The sequence below is a fragment of the Peromyscus eremicus genome, unplaced genomic scaffold, assembly GCF_949786415.1.
Source record: "Peromyscus eremicus unplaced genomic scaffold, PerEre_H2_v1 PerEre#2#chrX_unloc_2, whole genome shotgun sequence".
NCBI lineage: Eukaryota > Metazoa > Chordata > Mammalia > Rodentia > Cricetidae > Peromyscus > Peromyscus eremicus.
The window spans coordinates 683375-703955 of record NW_026734289.1 but is presented as its reverse complement, the minus strand read 5'-3'; the positions used below and the strand labels follow the sequence as shown (position 1 = coordinate 703955).

Below are 20581 nucleotides of genomic sequence, written 5' to 3'. Positions count from 1 at the left end.
TGCATGACCTGGCTTTCTGGATCCCATTACCTGTGGTGGGACACCTTGCTCACCCTTGACGCATGGTGGAGGAGCTTGGTCCTGACTCAACTGAATATACCTGGCTTTCCTGTTCCCCCATGGAAGGATGAACCCTTTTGGAGGAGGGGATGGGGGGTTGGGGGGGAAGGAGGGAGGAGATAGAGGAGAGGTAAAAGGATGATCTATGGTTGGTATGTAAATTGAATTAAAAAATTAAAAAATAAAGCCATTTCATGCACCCAGGATAAGAACTGGTCTCATTGCCAGGGGATGGGATGAGGAGAACTTGGGGGAAAGTGGGAGAAGGGGAGGAAGGGAGAACTGGGGTTGGTAAGTAAAATGAAAAAAATAGTATATAAAAAAATTAAAATAAAAAGAAACATGGCAGAAGACAGCAAGGCCAGCAGAGCTCCCCTCACCTTGTAAGTGAGTCAGTGAATCAGCGAAGGCATAATTAGGACATTCCATTCACTTCTTGATCCTTCCCAGCATAGCACTAACCACAATATACAATTTGTGACAATAGGTACATTAAAATCACGGTTTTAATTACTTCCCAATTTCATTGCCTCCTTTGTTTGAGTCAAGGTTTTATAGTCTAGACTTAGCTAGACTGAAAACCATTGTGTAGACCAGGCTGGCCTCAAAATCACAGAAATTGCCCTGCCTCTGCCTCCTGCATACTGGGATTAAACACATGTGCTGCCATCCTCAGTATTATGTTTGTTATGGCCAAGATGTAACAGTTGATGATGCATACTTGTAGGCAGTGTTTTTTCCTTTGGGCCTCCACCTCACAATTTAAAAAATGACATAGAGACACACTATTAATTATGAAAAACTCAGCCTATAGCTTATGCTTGTCCCACTAGCTCCTATAACTTAAATTAACCCATTTATATCAATCTATGTTTTCCCTCATGGCTTTTTACCTCTCTTCCTTCTTGCACCTCCTTTTTCCTCTCCATGTCCCCTGGTGTCTGTCACACACCTAGATGCATCTCTCTTCCTCACTTTCTGCCCAAAAGTCCTGTCTAACCTCTTTATGCCTAGCTATTGGCCATTCGGCTCTTTATTAAAGCAATCAGAAGGCACCTTGGCAAAGACACATCTTCACAGTGTACAAAACAATTATTCCACAATATATACTTGTAGATGTAACCAACTGTCTTATTAAATAAGAAACACAGAGCCGATTCAGAGAAGAAAGCCAAGAGGTCAGAACTAAGAGCCTTACCCTTCCTGCTTCAGCCAAGAGAGCTCTCCGAAAGGGACCTACTTCCTGTATGTATGTCTTTATATAGTCTTTCAGTTCTGCCTTCTCATTGGTTGTAAACCCAAACACATGACTGCCTCATCACTGCCTGTCTGTAGAGACTTCCACGTCTTCTATGGTTGGTATTGAGATTAAAGGCATGTGTCTCCAAAGCTGGCTGTATCCTTTTACACACAGAGATCTACCTAGCTCTGTCTACCAAGTGCTGTGATTAAAAGCGTGTGCCACAACTGCCACGCTCTTGCTATGGCTCTAATAGCTCTGACCACCGGGTAACTTTATTTATTAACATACAATTAAAATCACATTTCAGTACAAATAAAATACCACCATATGTACTTAGCAATATTTTTCCAAGCTCTTCATTGTGGTACTTTGTTGTCACAGCTGGGTAGGTGTATTTGTTGTTTCCTTCCCTTGGCTGCTTGCACAGCACCCAGTACTATGAAAACTAGTCCTCAGGGTGCAGACTTTCAGGTCAGTTCCAGCTTGGATCCTTCCAGTCCGGTGTCTGAAGCACATGGTATTTTCAGCAAGAGAGACTTACCTCCAACTTCTGTGAGATGGACAAGGGCAATGTCAATACCCCATATTGCTTTGGGACTCTCAAACTCCCCTTACCAACAACTCAAAAGGGAGTGTTTCATCCCTGGTACTGGGGATTTTGCTAGACAGTCTATGGCTTTTTGCAGAAACATTGACAGCTCAGCTGGGGAAATTTTATTTAAAGTACAAATGTATACACACACACACACACAAACACACACTCACACACACTCATCAACACATACAAGTAATTTTAGATAAATAATCATTGTCTTATTTAGGGTTTCTGTTGCTGTGATGAAGCACCATGACCCAAAAACAAGTTGAGGAGGAAAGTGTTTATTTGGCTTACACTTCCATATCACTGTTCATCATCGAAGGAAGTCAGGACAGGAATCTAGAGGCAGGAGCTGATGCAAAGGCCATGAAGGAATACTTCTTATTAGCTTGCTCCCCATGGCTTACTCAGCCTGCTTTCTTATAGAACCCAGGACCACCACCCCAGGCATTGCACCACCCACAGTTTGCTGGGCCATACCCACCAATCACTAACTAAGAAAATGCCCTACAGGCTTGCCTACAGCCCAATCTTTTGGAGGCATTTTCTCAGTTGAGGCTCCCTCCACTCAGATGATGCTAGTTTGTGTAAAGTTGACACAAAAATAGCCACCACAATTGCTGTGGCTTTTTGCAAGCAACCTTACAGTTATTTCCACCTCTTCCCCTCCATCCCCATTTGTATTGACCATCTTCTCCCCACTCCAATGAAAACCTCCCCTGTTTTCACTATTTCCCCTCATATCATTTGTGTATTGTTATTCTTCACTCTAGGGCTCCTTCCCACGCCCTCCCCTCTGTGCTACCACTTGACTTTCATAGTTTCTGCATTTACTCCAGGTTTCATATTCACATCTGAAGATTTGGAGTTAGGATTCACAGAAGAATGAGAACATGTGCCATTTGACTTTCTGTGTCTGGGTTAATTCACTTAATACAATATTTTCTAGTTCCATCCCTTTGCCTCTAGATTTCATTTTCTTTACAGATGAATAGTATTCCACAGTGTATATGTACTGCATTCTCATTACCCATTCATTAGATAGTTAAAAACTATCTAAGTTATTTCCTTTTCCTAGTCTATGTGAATAGAGTGGTAATGAACAAGACTAAGCAAGTTATCTGGGGTAGGATGTCAAGAATTTTGGACACATGCCAAAGAACTGCATAGCTTGCTTATAAGGTATCTGTTTGCCTGCATGTGTGTTCACACTACATATATGTCATGCCCACGGAGATCAGAAGAGGTGTTAGTTCTTCTGGAATTGGAGTTAAATAATGTTGTGATCCTCTAAGTAGGTTATGGGAATCGAAGCTTGGTCCCCTGCAAGAGTAAAAATGCTATTAACCACTGAGAAAAGCGCCATTTGTTATTTAGAGCCACTGGTAGCAAAAGTCCGTGAGAGCATGCAGCAGTGACAACTAGAGTTGAGAAGGTCTACCTATCAGAACTAAGGGTTCTGTTACAGGAAACCATCACTCAATGCATTATGAAATTCCTGCCTTTTGGATGAATTGGCTGTCACTTGTTGTAAACTTCTTGTGCAATAACAGCTGTGATTCTCACCATTTACGGTGCATTTCCATGTTATGTGTACATGTAATCTCATGATTGCATCTCAATCTTGGGCTCAACTTTCCCTATACATTTGGGGTAATTGAATAACTGCCCCCAGCTGTGTATATTTTCATTAACATATATCTGGCACATCCAACAACGACAGGCAGCCACTAAGGTGACTATAGGTGTTGATGGCTCTTAGACATCAAACCCATAGCCCTCCACAGGAGATTATGCATGTCTGGATTTCTGAAGTTTGAAATACTGCCTACATTTGCCACCCGGGGTGACTCCACAGGGATGGATGTTCTTTGAGAGCCGGTAGTCAAACATGGCTAAGATCTTGTTTTTGCAACCCATCCTAAGACAGGCACAGTCCAATTGCTGAGTCGCCCTGAGGCAGGGTCAACAAGGCTGGAGCAAAGAACTCCGACTCCTGCTGAGTACCCAGGTAATAAAATAAAAGGGTGGATATGTAGTAGGACAGGCCCATAGGGTCGAGGAAATTGGCTCAGCCCTATAGCCAAGGCATGCTCATAGTGTACTCCTTAAGAGCCAACCTAGAGTCTGCCTGAGGGCCTAGCAATAGAAGCTCAGAGTTCCTAGTCAATGTCAGAGTTCCTGATCATGCCAATTCTGCCTAAGGACCTAACAACAGTCTCTGTCCGTGTTCCTGATCATGCGCAGCCAATGAGGGATGACCATACAGACTGGGTGCTGGGAGGAGGGTATATAAGGCCTTCCCGGTTATTGAATTAAAGAGTTTGTTATTTGCTTTCACAGAGTTCTGGTGGCTGTGTCATTGATGCCACACCTTCTGACCCCTGGCCCCTAGGAAGCCGTTTGAATCCAAGCAACAAAGTGTAATGTGGATAGAAGAATTCTATCTCAAAGGCACAGAAAATATATTCAACAAAATCATAGAAGAAAATTTTCCCAACCTAAAGGAGGACATGCCTAAGAAGGTACAAGAATCTTACAGAATACCAAATAGACTGGAAGAAAATAAAAATCCCCTTCACCACATAATAATTAAAATGCTAAATATACAGAATAGAGACAGAATATTAAGAGCTGCAAAGGAAAATGGTCAAGAAACATATAAAGAAGACCTGTCAGTATTACACCCAAGTTCTCAAAGGAGAATCTGAAAGGAAGAAGGTCCTAGACAGACATTTTGCAGTAAAGCTTTCAATGACTACAGACAGAAAAAACAAGATATTCCAAGATAAAACCTGATTTAAACAATACCTATCCATAAATCCAGCACTACAGAAAGTACTAGAAGGAAAACTCCAACCCAAGGAAGTTAGCTGCTCCCACAAAAACACAGGCAATAGACAGCAGCAAATCTCAAAGAAGGAAAATGCATACACACAAACATCACCAACAACAAAAAATATAACAGGAATTAACAATCACTGGTCATTAATATCTCTTACTATCAATGGACTGACTCAATTTGCCCATAAAAAGACACAGGCTAACAGAATGGGTACGAAAACAGGATCCATCCTTCTGCTGCATAAAACAAACACACTTCAACTGCAAAGACAGACATTACCTCAGAGTAAAAGGCTGGGAAAAGACTTTCCAATCAAATGGACTTAAGAAGCAAGCTGGTGTGGCTATCCTAAATTCTAACAACATAGACTTCAAACTAAAATCAATCAAAAGAGATTGGGAAGGACATTACATACTCATCACAAGAAAGATCCACCAAGATGAAGTCTCAATTCTGAATGTTTATGCCCCAAATACAAGGGCACCAACATATGTAAAAGAAACATTAATAAGGCTTAAATCGCACATCAAACTCCACACGTTAGTAGTAGGAGACTTCAACATCCCACTCTCAATACTGGACAGATCTGCCACATTGAAACTTAACAGAGAAATAAGGGATCTAACAGATGTTATGACTCAAATGGACCGAATATATATCCACAGAATATCCCACCATAACAATAAAGAATATACCTTATCCGTAGCACCCCATGGAACTTTCTCTAAAATCAACCACATACTCAGTCACAAAGCAAATCTCAATAGATACAAAAAAGTTAGAATAACCTCCTGTAGTCTATCAGACCACCATGGTTTAAATTTAGATTTCAACAACAACAAAAATTACAGTAGGCCTATAATCTCATGGGAACTGAATAATCCTCAACTGAATCACCAATGGGTAAAGGAAGAAATGAAGAAAGAAATTAAAGACTTCCTACAATTCAATGAAAATGAATGTACTACATACTCAAACTTATGGGACACTATGAAAGCAGTGCTAAGAGGAAAATTCATAGCACTAGATACCCACATAAAGAAATTGGAGAAATCTCACACTAGTGACTAAATATCACACCTATAAGCTCTAGAACAAAAAGAAACAAACTCACTCAGGAGGAAGAGATGCCAGGAAATAATCAAATTGAGAGTTGGAGTCAATGAAATACAAACAAAGAGAACAAATTAAAGAATCAGTGAAACAAAGAGTTGGTTCTTTGAGAAAATGAATAAGATAGACAAGCCCTTATCCAAACTATCCAAAAGGCAGAAAGAGAGAGAGCATCCAAATTAACAAAATCAGAAATGAAAAGGGAGACATAACAACAGACAACGAGGAAATCCAGAGAATCATCAGGTCATACTTCTAACACCTGTACTCTTCAAAATTGGAAACAGACAATTTTTCTAGACAAGTACCACATACCAAAGTTAAATCAAGACCAGATAAACAATTTGAATAGACCAATAAGCCCTAAGGAAACAGAAACAGACATTAAAAGTCTCCCAACCAAAAAAAATCCCAGGACAAGATGGTTTCAACCCAGAATTCTACCAGATTTTCAAAGAAGAGTTAATACCAACACTCTGCAAATTATTCCCCACAATAGAAACAGAAGGGACATTACCAAACTCCTTTTATGAGGCTACAGTTACTCTGATTCCCAAGTCAAACAAACATGCAACAAAGAAAGAGAATTACAGACCAATCTCCCTCATGAACATTGATGCAAAAATACTCAATAAAATATTGGCAAACCAAATCCAAAAACACATTAAAAAAAAGTATCCACCATAATCAAGTAGGCTTTATCCAAGACATGCAAGGATTGTTGAACATACTAAATTTACTGCAAATTTACAATTTACGGCAAGAAAACAGCCAACATCAAAAAGTTCAAAGAGATTCTACTAAAAGCAGGAACAAGACAATGCTGTTCACTCTCTATATTTATTCAATATAGTACTTGAAGTTCTCTTGAGTTTCTCTCCATCAAGCTGTTGGCTTGCTGTACATTGCCTTTATTATGTTTAGGTATGTTCCTTGTATTTCAGAACTCTCTAAAACTTTTATCATGAAGGTGTTTTGGATTTTGTCAAAGGCCTTTTCAGCATCTAATGAGATGATCATGCGGTTGTTTTCTTTCAGTTTGTTTATATGGTGTATTACATTGACAGATTTTCATATGTTCAACCATTCTTGCATCCCTGGGATGAAGCCTACTTGGTCATGGTGGATAAATTTTTTTGATGTGTTCCTGGATTCGGTTGGGCAGTATTCCATTGAGTATTTTTGCATCAATGTTCATGAGGGAGATTGGTCTGTAATTTTCTTACCTTGTTGCATCTTTGTGTGTTTTCGATATCAGGGTAACTGTAGCCTCATAAAAAAAATTTGGGCAGGCTTTTGGGAATCTGGTGCCTGTGGTGTGATGCCTTGTGCAGCCTTGGTGCAGTGGGAAGGGGCTTGGACTTGCTCGGGCTTAGTGTGCTGGGCTCTACTGACTCCACATGGGAGACCTTGATTTGGGAGAAGTGGGGATATTGAGTGGCTTGGAAGAGAGGGCTGGGGGTTGGAGAAGGAAGGAGGTGGGATCTGTGGGTGGTATGTAGAGTGAGTAGACAATTTCTTAATAAAGAAAAATGAAAAAAGAGAAAGAAATGGTTCATGTCTCAGTGGTTAACAGCATTTTTCTCTTGCAGAGGACCAAGCTTCAATTCCCATAACCTACTTAGAGGCTCACAACATTCTTTATCTCCAGTTCCAGAAGAACTGACACCTCTTCTGATCTCTGTGGGCATGACATACATGTAGTGTGCATATATATGCAGGTAAACTCATACCTTATAAGCAAGCTATAAAGTTCTTTGGCATGTGTCCAAAGTTCTTGACATCCTACCCCAGATACTTGCTCAGTCTTGTTCATTACCACTCTATTCACATAGACTAGGAAAGAGAAATAACCTAAATAGCTTTCAACTAATGAAGAGGTAATGAGAATGCAGTACATATACACTGTGGAATACTATTTATCTGTAAAGAAAATGAAATCTAGAGGCAAAGGGATGGAACTAGAAAATATTGTATTAAGTGAATTAACCCAGACACAGAAAGTCAAATGGCACATGTTCCCATTCTTCTGTGATTCCTAACTCCAAATCTTCAGATGTGAATATTAAACCTGAGTAAATTCAGAAACTATGAAAGTCAAGTGGTAGCACAGAGGGGAGGGCATGGGAAGGAGCCCTAGAATGAAGAATAACAATATACAAATGATGTGAGGGGAAATAGTGAAAACAGGGGCGATTTTCATTGGAGTGGAGAGAAGGTAGTCAATACAAATGGGGATGGAGGGGAAGAGGTGGAAATAACAGTAAGGTTGCTTGAAAAAAGCCACAGCAATTTTGCTGGCTAGTTTTGTGTCAACTTTACACAAACTAGCATCATCTGAGTAGAGGGAGACTCAACTGAGAAAATGCCTCCAAAAGATTGGGCTGTAGGCAAGCCTGTAGGGCATTTTCTTAATTAGTGATTGGTGGGTATGGCCCAGCAAACTGTGGTTGGTACAATCTCTGGGCTGGTGTTTCTGGGTTCTATACGAAAGCAGGCTGAGTAAGCCATGGGGAGCAAGCTAGTAAGAAGTATTCCTTCATGGCCTTTGCATCAGCTCCTGCCTCCAGGTTCCTGTCCTGACTGATGAACAGTGATATGTAATGTAAGCCAAATAAACCCTTTCCCCTCAACTCATTTTTGAGTCATGGTGCTTCATCAGAGCAACAGAAACCCTAAATAAGAAAATGATTATTTATCTAAAATTACGTGTGTGTGTGTGTGTGTGTGTGTGTGTGTGTGTACATCTGTACTTTAAATGACAATTCCCCCACCTCAGATGTCAATGTTTCTACAAAAAGCCATAGACTGTCTAGCAAAATCTCTAGTAACAGGGATGAAAAACTCCCTTTTGAGTTGTTGGTAAGGGGAGTTTGAGAGTCCCAAAACAATATGGGGTATTGACATTGCCCTTGACCATCTCACAGAAGTTGGAGGTAAGTCTCTCTTGCTGAAAATACCATGTGCTTCAGACACCGGACTGGAAGGATCCAAGCTGGAACTGACCTAAAAGTCTGCACCCTGAGGACTAGTTTTCACAGTACTGGGTGCTGTTCAATCAGCCAAGGGAAGGAAACAACAAATAAACCTAACCAGCTGTGACATCAAAGTACCACAAAGACCAGCTTGGCAAAAAATCATTAAGTATGTACTGTGGAATAATTGTTTTGTACACTGTGAAGATGTGTCTTTGTCAAGGCACCTTCTGATATATTTAATAAAGAGCTGAATGGCCAATAGCTAGGTGGAAAGAGGTTGGACAGAACTTCCGGGCAGAAAGTGAGGAAGAGAGATGAATCTAGGCATGTGATAGACACCAGGGCACATGGAGAGGAAACAGGAGTTGCAAGACGGAAAAGAGGTAAAAAGTCATGAGGCAAAACATAGATTGATATAAATGGGTTAAGTTATGGGAGCTAGTGGGAGAAGCATAAGCTCTAGGCTGAGCCTTTCATAATTAATAGTATGTCTCCATGTCATTTCTAAAATTGTGAGCTGAGGGCCCAAAGGAAAAAAACTAGGACTATAAGTATGCATCATAACTCTTACATCTTGGCCATAACCAACAGAATACTGAGGATGGTAGCACATGTGTTTAATCCCAACATGCAGGAGGCAGAGGCAGGGCGATTTCTGTGATTTTGAGGCCAGCCTGGTCTACACAATGGTTTCCAATCTAGCTAGGTCCAGACTGTAAAACCTTGACTCAAAAAAAAGGAGATAATGAAATTGGGTTGTAATTAAAACCATGATTTTTAATGTATCTATAGTCCCAAACTGTATATTTTGGCTCAGTGCTATGCTGGGAAGGATCAAGAAGTGAGTGGAATGTCCTAATTTTCTCTTCGCTTGTTCACTGACTCACTTACAAGGTGAGGGGACCTCTGCTGGCCTTGCTGTCTTCGGCCACATTTCTTTTTTTATTTTAATTTTTATATACTTTTTTTTTTTCATTTTACTTACCAACCCCAGTTCTCCCTCCCTCCCCTTCTCCTGCTTCCTCGCAAGTTCTCCTTATCCCATCCTCTGGCAATGGGACCAGGCCTTATTCTGGGTACACGAAATGGCTTTATTTTTTAAATTTTTTAATTCAATTTACATACCAACTACAGATCACCCTCTCAATGCTCTTCCAATTCCTCCCTCCTTTCCCCCAACGACCCATGCCTTCCTCCAAAAGGGTTAGTCCTTCCATGGGGGAACAGGAAAGCCTGGTACATTCAGTTGAGTTAGGACCAAGCTCCTCCACCGTGCGTCAAGAGTGAGCAAGGTGTCCCACCACAGGTAATGGGATCCAGAAAGCCAGGTCATGCACCAGGGATAGATCCTGATCACACTGCCAGGGGCCCCTCAAAGAGACCAAGTTTCTCCCGCATGCAGAGGGTAGTATAGTCCCATGAGGGCTCCACAGTTGTTGGTCTAAAGTTCGTGAGTTTCCATGAACTTGGTCCAGTTGTCTCTGTAGATTTCCCCATCATGAGCCTGACCCCGTCTTCCTCATTCTTATTCCCTCTCTCAACTGGCTCCTGGAGCTCGGCCTGGTTCTTGGTTGTGGATTTCTTTACCTGCTTCCATCAGTTACTGGATGAAGGCTCTATGATGACAGGATATTTATCAATCTGATAACCAGGTTATGCCAGTTCAGGCACCTTCTCCACTATTGCTAGTAGTTTATTCTGCGGTCATCCTTGTGGATTCCTGGAAATTCCCCTAGCACCAGGTTTTTCCCTAGACCCATAATGACACCCTCTATCCAGACATCTCTTTCATTACTCTCCCACTCCAAGTTCCCTAGGTTAACCATGTTCTCAATCCCCAAACCCTTCCCCCACTGCCCCCCTCACCCCCAGTTTACTCATGTAGATATCCTCTGTTTCTCCTTCCCAAGGTGATCCATGTGTCTCTCTAAGGGTCCTCCTTGTTTCCTAGCTCATGAACTGCCTTTTTAGAGCACATTCCCTGTGGTGTGATGCCTTATTCTGCCTTGTTTCTATGATAACACATGTGAAGAGGGAGATTCTCTAAGTCTACAGAACTAAGATCACGGAAACTAACCAAGAAATCTATCATTTTATCCCAATCATGAGCTCCTTGTCAGGTCCCTCTTTAATAAAGAACAGGCCTAAAACAAAATCCAGGTTGTTGTATAGTCTAATTTTTTATCACTACCAGAAGAGTTTCTGAGAAATTTCAAATTAAAATGCATCTTTGTCTCAAGTTACCCCCTCCTATCGGTCTTATCTATAATGTTGTTCAGAGAGAACAGTTAGGAGCCTCACTTCATAGAAGAGACAAACTAAGTTCAATGACTTGAGAAGGTTTTGTTTTAATGTGTCCTTTAGAGATTTTTTAAGTGTTTCTTTCCTATACAAAAGAAGAATTATTCTCAAAGCAAATATTGCAAGACAGCTAAGTTCTACTTCCTTAAGACAGCATATTTTGACACCACTGAAAGTTGCAAAGCAGAAAAAAAGCAGGCAACAAGTGAAACTCAACTCAAAATGCTAACAATGCCTATGATGCAACCTGGAATGACCTCTAACTACAAATTATACCCCGGAGACCAGAACACCATGGAAGACCATTGATCATGAGTTAAGTACAGAGAGCTGCTCTCCAGAACTGCCTTTTCAAACATTAAAAAATTAATTGAACATTATATTTGGAAGGGAGGAGATGTATGAAGATGGATTAGACGATTCTACACATAGGGAAAACATTCTAATTAAGAGACTTTAAAAACTATTGTAGATGTTTATTTGATACTAGCAACGTGGTCAGTTATCATAAAGTATTTCTCTTCATCACACAATAGTAAGGGTTTCAAAAGTCCAAAGGGAAAAATCTAGAAACTTTAAAAATTTGTTTGAACTGAGCCCTAATTCTTCTAAAAAGGGTCTCCAAAATCTGGAGTAGAATTATCATACTCCATAATGAAATGCTTGAGTTCTTCAACATGTTGCTCACCTATTTCATGCAAACTCTGGTTCATTGCAAACTGTATAGATTTTTCTAAGGAATGATCCTTTCCAATCAGCCTTTCCACCACCATCCCGAAAGTTTTACAGACTTGTCGGTAAACCTTCTCAATCTCCGTGATTTTTGATGCATTCGCTTTTGAGTGACTGCTAAGCTGGCTGTCTTCACACAATTCTGTGCCAGCTGTTGTGTTGGACTCGGGTTCTTCTGTCTGGTTGATACATAACGGTGCCTTGGATCCCGTCTCAAACTCGGACATTTCAGCCAAGTGATTTTCTTCTGACTTCTTGGGATTTTCATTAGCCCACTTGCTTGCAGCATCAGCCTGTTCCTTCTCAGTCAGCCGGCTGGGGCTTTTTAACACCTTGGATGAAGAACCTGAAGGCACAGTATCTCTTGATGTTTTCAAAAACTGGATGGCTCTCTCTTTACATCGATGTCGAGACTGATGGAAGGAGCGCATCCTGCTTCTACTGCTGAGACTGGAGCCAAATCTGCTGGGTAGGGAGTCCTTCCCGCCCACATGTGATTCTCTCAAAAAAGGAGCGCCCCATTTATGGGGAGATCCTTGTCTTGAATAATGGGAAGAATACAAACGTCTTCTTCTAAAGCCGTTTCTCATGGCCCTGTACTGAGGCTGTCGGCTTGTGGCATACTCATCTCTTGACCATCGGTAGCCATAAGGGCCTCTTTTGTAGGGTGGGCCACTTCTTGGATTCTGAGAAAAACAGCAGCCTTCATCACTTTTTTGGTAATCAACGTGACAGTAGTATCTACTGTAGCCTCCTTCATCGGGTCTGGCTAGTAGAGATGGTCTCTTGTCTCCCAGAGGTGGTCTCTTCAGCACGTTAATTAATCCACGGTTGTCATCACTGGGATGGCAACAAGGAGGCGCTTGTTTTCGTGGAAGTCGCTTGTAGTCATAGCATCCCTGCGCTTGATTTCCTGGAAGTCGCTTGTAGTCACACGATCCTTCAGACCACATCTCATCTCGTGGAAGCCACTGGACTTCTGTGAACAGAAATGTGTACTTCCCTTCCTGTTCACTTTCAATTTCCAACCATACTCATGGCTCAGTTCAAGAATCTGTTATTGTCTAAAAATTCGTCCTTAGAACTCTCCAACACGAACGTTCCACCACTGCTGCTGAAACCTCACCAACAGCTCTCTAATTAGACTTAGGACCACTCAACAGCAGGGAAATCATGCCAGGTGCTTGAAAGCTAGGAAATTAGCTGGGGCTAGTGAGGTCATGCGTCCTAGAGGAGAATGCAGTACTACTACTTGACTAAATCAGTACAATTCCTAAGTGAATTCCAGTTACTACAAATAAGTGTAGCTCTCACCCCTCACCAAAAAAAGCTTCTCTTTGCAAAATAGAGAGACCATTGCAGAAAACCACAACCACTCAAATTGAGAGAACAAGTAATTGTGGGGTGTCTAGCCCCAAGATACACACACACACACACACACACACACACACACACAAAAAAAAAAAAAAACACTCCTGGGCCTAAGGCTCAGGGAGCATCATTAAAAGGAAGAGGAAAGTTTGTAGGAACCAGAAATCAAAGGGAAGCTTCACAGTTGATATTTCAACAATATGACTGCCTGAACAAGACCTGAATAAGCACAAACCAATCAATATGCTCACTTGAAAGGGGGAAATCTCATAGGGTTTACCTCTAAACAAAGAACTACAGACTGCTAAAGAATTAGTCTTCCCCAGGGATGACCCTTTTAACTGGTTACCAATATCAAGTCGTCAGCTCTGAATCATATACATATACAAGAAAAACTAAATAGACTGGGAATGCTGTATTAATATATTTATGCATGTGTGCGTGTGTGTGTGTGATAATTAAGGAAAAGAGATCATAAATTTGAAAGGTAACCAGGAGGAGAGGATATGGAAGGGAAGGAAATAGAAAAGGAAAGGATGTGATTGTATTATCATTTCTAAAAATTTCAAAATTAAATAATGTATAAATAAACATAGAAAACATATAAGGAAAAGAACATAAACACATAAAATATTTATTTAACAGTGAACAAATGTAAAATGAATCAAAATTAATTTATGTAGTAGCAAAAAATCATAATATTCTAATAAAATTCACTAGTGAAAAAAATAAAGTACCTTAAAATACAAGCTTATAAAATGTTTATTTAACATATTGAACAAATGTAAAATGAATTAAAATTAATTTATGTAACAAAAAAAATCATAATGCCATAACATTTTATATAGTTTTTCTTATATTAGCTATAACTTTTGTCCTTTTTTCTTTTTATTAAAATAGAAAAGGGGAAATATGGTGATATTTTATTTGTACTGAAATGTGATTTTATTTGTATTTAATAAATAAAGTTGCGTGGGGATCAGAGCTAATAGCAAGCCATAGCAGAAGCTGGGCGGTGGTGGTGGACACCTTTAATCCAGATCACATGACAGACAGATCTCTGTGTGTTCAAAGATACAGCCAGCATGGAGACACATGTCTTTAATCTCAATACCAACCACACAAGACCTGGAGGTCTGTATAGACAGGCAGTGATGAGGAGCTCATGTGGTTGGGTTTACAACCAATGAGGAGGCAGAACAAAAAATTCAATAAAAAGACACACAGGATGTAGGTCTCTTTCTGAGGGAAAGGACAGTGGCAGCAAGAAGTGTCATAAGTACATGAGGAGAGGCGGCAGGAGGTTTTTAAGTCTCAGCTCTCAGCTACTGCTCTGACCTCTTGGGCTTTGAACTCTGCATTTGGCTCTGTGTTTCTTATTTAATAAGACTCCTCATCTACATACTCCTACGAGAAAAAGTTTCTTCCTTAAAACTCCTCAACTGCATGTTTATCATTAATACAGAAATTCTAATCATTTAGAGAGTTACAGGTTGTCATGTTCTGGACCACAGACATGCTGTCTAGCTGCAGGTCTGCACCCCTTCCTCCAGCCCACACAGATGTGCTACCCAGCTCAGGCCTGCATCCCACCCTCCAGCCCATGAGACAGGACACTACATGTCTCATAGAGCCTGAAACAGCCTATGCTTCCTGGGCTTCCACAGCATTGTAGCCATCAGGACCCCCAGCTTCACTCCCATATCAGCAGGAAGCAACCAAGAATGATTTCTATAGCCTTTGTCACTTACCCATCTTTCTATACTGAACTTTCCAGCCTAGGGGTGGACTGCCCTTTAAAAATGTTCTATTATTGTATAACTTCTGCCCATGATCCTGAAATATATACACTATCAGACATTCTCCTCATGTACTTATGACAATTATTCTGTATACAAGCCTTGCTATGTATACCCTGACACAGGTTATTACTGTCCTCACATAGCTCAATGGTTTAATATTGCCTTGATTACAAATTTAAACTAGGTAAGCTTCAACTGCAGCCTTGGCCGCACAGATGCTCGTGACTAACTCAGGTAACTCCTTATCTAACAATGCCTCTTGAAAATACAATTTAACTCAATTAATACCACCAATCAGAGATTAATAGATAGAGTTAATGTTTCAAACTAATCATTTCTTTATAACAACTGAGACTCATAGTATTCAGACACACCTGACCATATTATGTCATACTAGTTTATGATAGATTTTTTTTTTATGTTATTCCGTTGTTCCCTTTTTGGGACAGAGGTATTCTAACTTATACAACTATACCTATTAGATAGTTATACTAATTCTCAGCTTTCCATTTATAGAGACTATCAATTATAAATATATATTATTATTGATACAAATATTAAGTATCCATATTAATTAACCATTACTTTTTATTTTTCAAGTCAGTCATCTTCATATTTAAATTTATCCACGTTTTTTACTGCCCTAGAGAGAATTCAACATTATCCTTTTTTTTTAACTAAACGCAAAAACCAGAACTGCTGTAAGCCACAGGAAAATGTAATGGAATTCACCTACTATCACAAAAGCTACTACCTTGAAAAGTCAAGGACATTTCTAAAGGTCAAGCTGTGCTTTAAGAAATCCTGGTGACATTTTAGCTTTTGTATATATATTAGCTGATTCCTGCAATGATTTCCTTGTATGCTTCCAAGAACTCATAACAGTGTATCTTATCTGAAACACCTATCAAGCATCCAGGGTCAAACAACCTCCTGAATTAAGGTAAATTAAGCTCAGACCTTCCTTTCTTATACAACCTTAGTGGTATTCATACTAACATTTTAGACTCCTAACATTTACCTAACCACCTCTAGGAATGAAGTTTGAGCACATAAATTCCCTTTGTCTGATATATTGACCCATTTTAGCTCTTAGTAGACCTCCTCCTTTACCACTCCCCTTTTGAGTTGTTAAAGAAAGCCTGATGGTCACTGCCTGAGGAAAACTCTTGTCTGCTTTTATGACCCAGTAAGATTTCAAGCCTGGTGACCTGGGTATATGACTGTAAACCTCAGAGACTTAGAGAGGACTTTTTGAGGATTTTGAATGGAGAGGATTTTGACTGGAGAACTAGATGGAGAACTTGAGGATGAGATGGAAGATGAAGAAGAGCCAGATGGGGAAGAACAAGACGGGTAAGAACAAGATGAGAAAGACCAAGATTGGGGTAAAACTAACATGAGAGAATTAAGAATTCAGAACATAGAGGGGGCAGTAGATAGAGGCAGCGAGAAATCAGGCAAGAGAGGAGCTAGGCATGAGTTTGAACTGAAGCTGTATAGGTAACAGTATAAGGTAAACGGACTAAGAGCGCAGTGTACTTGGATTCTTTCCCCAAAAATAATTCTTGCCGTTTGCAGGATCTCTTCTGGGCCCCTGTGAAGAATACTATTAAGGCTGGTCCTTAATAATATTTGAGAATTTTCATTATTAAATTCACTATGCATAGAAGTTATTGTAGTAGAACAAGTTTATCAAAGGGAAAACTTGAAATTTCTTTTAAATATTACCATATTAGAGCACTCATTCATGTATGTATAAACTACCCTATTTATCTTAAATAGATTACCTGAACTAAACATAGTCATTGTAAGATAAATCGAGAAAGTTATTTTGTGCTGACATTAGAATTGCCAAGTTAATTCTCAAAAAGTGTATATTATCTGATTTGATATTCATATTTCCTGTCCATTTTACCCTACACCAAGTTCTTCATGCCTAGCAGCATTCATGCTGGTATGCAAATCCAATGTTTTCAAGGACCTCAAATGACCAACATGAAATTCAGATAAGTGAGTCAAAGATACGTGAGAGTTATGATATGTAATAGTATTCAGATAAACACAGGGAACTATAAAATTAGACAAGAAGCCAATTTATCCCAGATTGTAGGAAAGGAATGGGTTTCCTGGAAACAGATACATTTAAAATTGAAAGTAGTGGGATAAATTGGGGCTAAACAATGGAAGGCATTGTGAAGTGTTCAGAAACTCCAAGGAGAAAGCATGTGCCAAATCACTAAGGCAATGGCACAGGAAGATAATTTGAGGACAGGAAAGTGCCCCAGTGCTTCTGAATGATGCAAGCCTGAGTGTCCATGGAGGCAAAGGGAAACAGAAATCCTTCACAAAAACAAATACAGCACTGAAATAATTAAACAAAACCTTTCACCCAGCAACAACAAACTGCTCAAAGGAAAACTGGTAAAATGTGCAATAATCAAACCAAGTTTCTCTATCAGTAAGATAACATCTTCATCCATATCCTTAAAAATACACTTTCTCAGTATATTAATTGCTATATAAATCTGACCTCTCAAAGAATCAACTTGACCAAGGGTTTCAAAACTCATTCTATACAACTCTGCCACAGCTGGATCTTTAGAATGAAAGTGAATGGCCCATGGGGAGCCACTAATTTCAACCATTATTCACTTGGTGCCTTCAGAAGATTGTATGACCTTCCAAAAGCAATCCAAATATGTAAATGTTATAGGACCCAACATGTAAACCGTGACAAACAGAACAATTGTTTAAGGCTGTATTCGGGAGTCTAGCTGTGTCTGTGTTGTGAATCTGTGAACTTAAGCAAAAGCAGATAAGAGTAATGGAAAAACAACTTGCATCTGTACTCTAAGGAGATTATTTTTCTTCTTTTTATTGTCTACACAATAAATATCTATATATAATAGGTACTTCCATAATAAGAGCATTGCAGTAAGTATTATTAAGCAATCTAGGGATGTATTTCAGCATACAGAAAGACATTCACAGATGTTGTCACAAATTTGTTGTCACAAAATCCCAGGACAGGCCATGCTAAAAATGCAGAGTAGCATTTGTAATATCAATTCCAGGCATCCTCTGTTCTATTTAAACAACATTACTTGTTCTTTCCCTAACTCAATCAGCAGTGATTTGCTGGCCCGCAGGCTCTGAGGAGCAAGGGTCCGGATCACCCTTTCTCACTCAGTTAGGAGGCTCAAGCAGATCTCACTGCAACACTGATGGTAGCCTGACAACAGGTACCATCCTGGTGCAAGAGGGACCTGAGAGCACAGTCTCCTAAGCACCCCTTGCCTTTCCCAATCATGGTGCCCCTTCCAAAGTCCTTATCATGGCCGCCAACAGTGGGCACCAGACTAGCTAGCACTCTTGACCCTAAGGAAGAGGAGAGGGTCCTCAGCGTCCCTCCTCATTCAGAAAACTTGGATGTTTGCCCTGCAGCTGCATGCAGAACGGCCAGGTGAGTACCTATATATAATAGGTACTTCCATAATAAGAGCATTGCAGTAAGTATTATTAAGCAATCTAGGGATGTATTTCAGCATACAGAAAGACATTCACAGATGTTGTCACAAATTTGTTGTCACAAAATCCCAGGACAGGCCATGCTCAAGACTGGCCCATGCAGGCCCGAGGACAGTCATTCCAAGGGCCCCTCCTGAGAGCTGCTGGATTGCTGAGGCCAACTGTCACTCGAATTCTGTGTGCTCCTTCCAGACATGTCCGCAGTTCTCAGGAAAAGACAGCCTCTCTGACAGGATACTGCTTAGATGCCGCTTGCCGTGAGACACCATTGCCAAGTATATTCCCTACCTCTCGAGAGGGGTAATTTCCCATTTCCCTTTTTCTTGTTCAACTAACTTATTGGCTAAATGGCCAGACGTGTGGAGAGAGGCCAGCAAGCCTCAGCCCAGACGTTGCCCTCTGACCGTAGACTGCAATTTTCCCAGCTTCCCCAGCCTGGACCCCCTTCACTGTCCCCCAAAGAGATGGTGACCATAGACCACAGTTTTCCCAGCCTCCCATGCCCTTCAGTGTCCCCCAAAAGGATGATTGTAGCTAGAGTTTTCCTGCCTGGCCCACAGTCAGGACAAATCTCTCTCACCTGCCAGTCCCACAGCCACTCAGACCCGACCAAGTAAACACAGAGACTTATATTGGTTACAAACTGTATGGCCGTGGCAGGTTTCTTGCTAACTGTTCTCACAGCTTAAATTAATCCATTTCTATTAATCTATACCTTGCCACATGGCTCGTGGCTTACCGGCATCTTCACATGCTGTTTGTCATCGTGGTGGCTGGCAGTGTCTCTCTGACTCAGCCTTCCACTTCCCAGCTTTATTCTCCTCCTTGCCCCACCTATACTTCCTGCCTAGCCAATGGCCAATCAGTGTTTTATTGATTAATCAGCAACACATTTGCCATACATCCCACAGCACTTCCCCCTTTTTTTTTTCAAAAAGGAAGGTTTTAACCTTAAAGTAAAATTACATATAATTTGGGAATTTGGGCGTAGCTTCTCTTACTACTTCCTGCTGGAAGGGGGAGCTGTATCTTATGGGGAAACAAAGAAAATTTTAGAATTATGGAATAGTCCATGAGGCTGTATCGTCTGAGTCAGTTGCCTTCAAATCGTTCTGGATGTTGGATCATCTGGGCCATGGTGTCATCAGAGACCTTTCAGGGGGTCTTGGCTGGTCAAACCTGATGTATCTTAATCTTGAACAAATCCATAGCCTCTGGCTTTCTGTGGAAACAAAAGAGACTCTTTTCCAAAGCAACATATCCTTATATCCAAATTGTGAAGTCAAGGTATCTTTAAAATGTACATATTGGTTTAACTCAACATCTTTTACGATCAAATGTTTTTCTGCAGTTAAAAATCCCAAAGACATCACAATCCAGATTCTCTGTGTAATATTCATCTTTATGTGGCTTATTTTTTATATTAATTTTACTGTCTCTGTAAAGACTTTATTTTTTAAAACTATGTATTTGTTTCTGTAACTGTATATATCACCTTTTTATCTCTTTCAAGCCTATGTATATTTTACACATATTATAAACTATTACATCTGAATCTGTCTTATTGTGAATCTATTGCTTTAACCTGCAGCAGCTGTGGCTGCTGGCTCTGCCCACCTAAGCTTCCCATCATGGCGGTGGTTTACCACCAGCTCTGGGAGCTTTTGTGGGTCTATGCTTTTAGCCAAGCAGCCTGTAGCCCAGAAACATCTTTTTTTTTGTACTAGCAAAGCTAAATCCACCATGCAGCTTAATGTGCCACTTGCAGAGGCCTGATTCCTGCCATACTGCAGGTTGAGCACGCACGCCAGGAACCCACCAGTAGCTGAAACCAGCAGCTGCCACTCATTTGAGAGAGACAATTAGGAAGCTGTTTTTAGCTCTATTTTAGAATCTTTTTTCTCAGTATTTAGGTGGAAACCCTTGCCACCACGTTGGACGCCATTTGTAGCTTGAGTTTTCCTGCCTGGCCCACAGTCAGGACAAATCTCTCTCACCTGCCAGTCC

General features: G+C 40.5%; 1 protein-coding gene across 1 annotated transcript; it reads right to left on the bottom strand.

Annotated features, from left to right (window-relative positions):
* Positions 1 to 11659: 11659 nt before the first annotated feature.
* Positions 11660 to 12823, bottom strand: LOC131901041 (periphilin-1-like). The gene has a single exon (XM_059252352.1). The coding sequence runs from the start codon at positions 12821 to 12823 to the stop codon at positions 11747 to 11749; it is 1077 nt and encodes a 358-aa protein (XP_059108335.1). The 3' UTR covers positions 11660 to 11746.
* Between the last annotated feature and the right edge of the window lie 7758 nt (positions 12824 to 20581).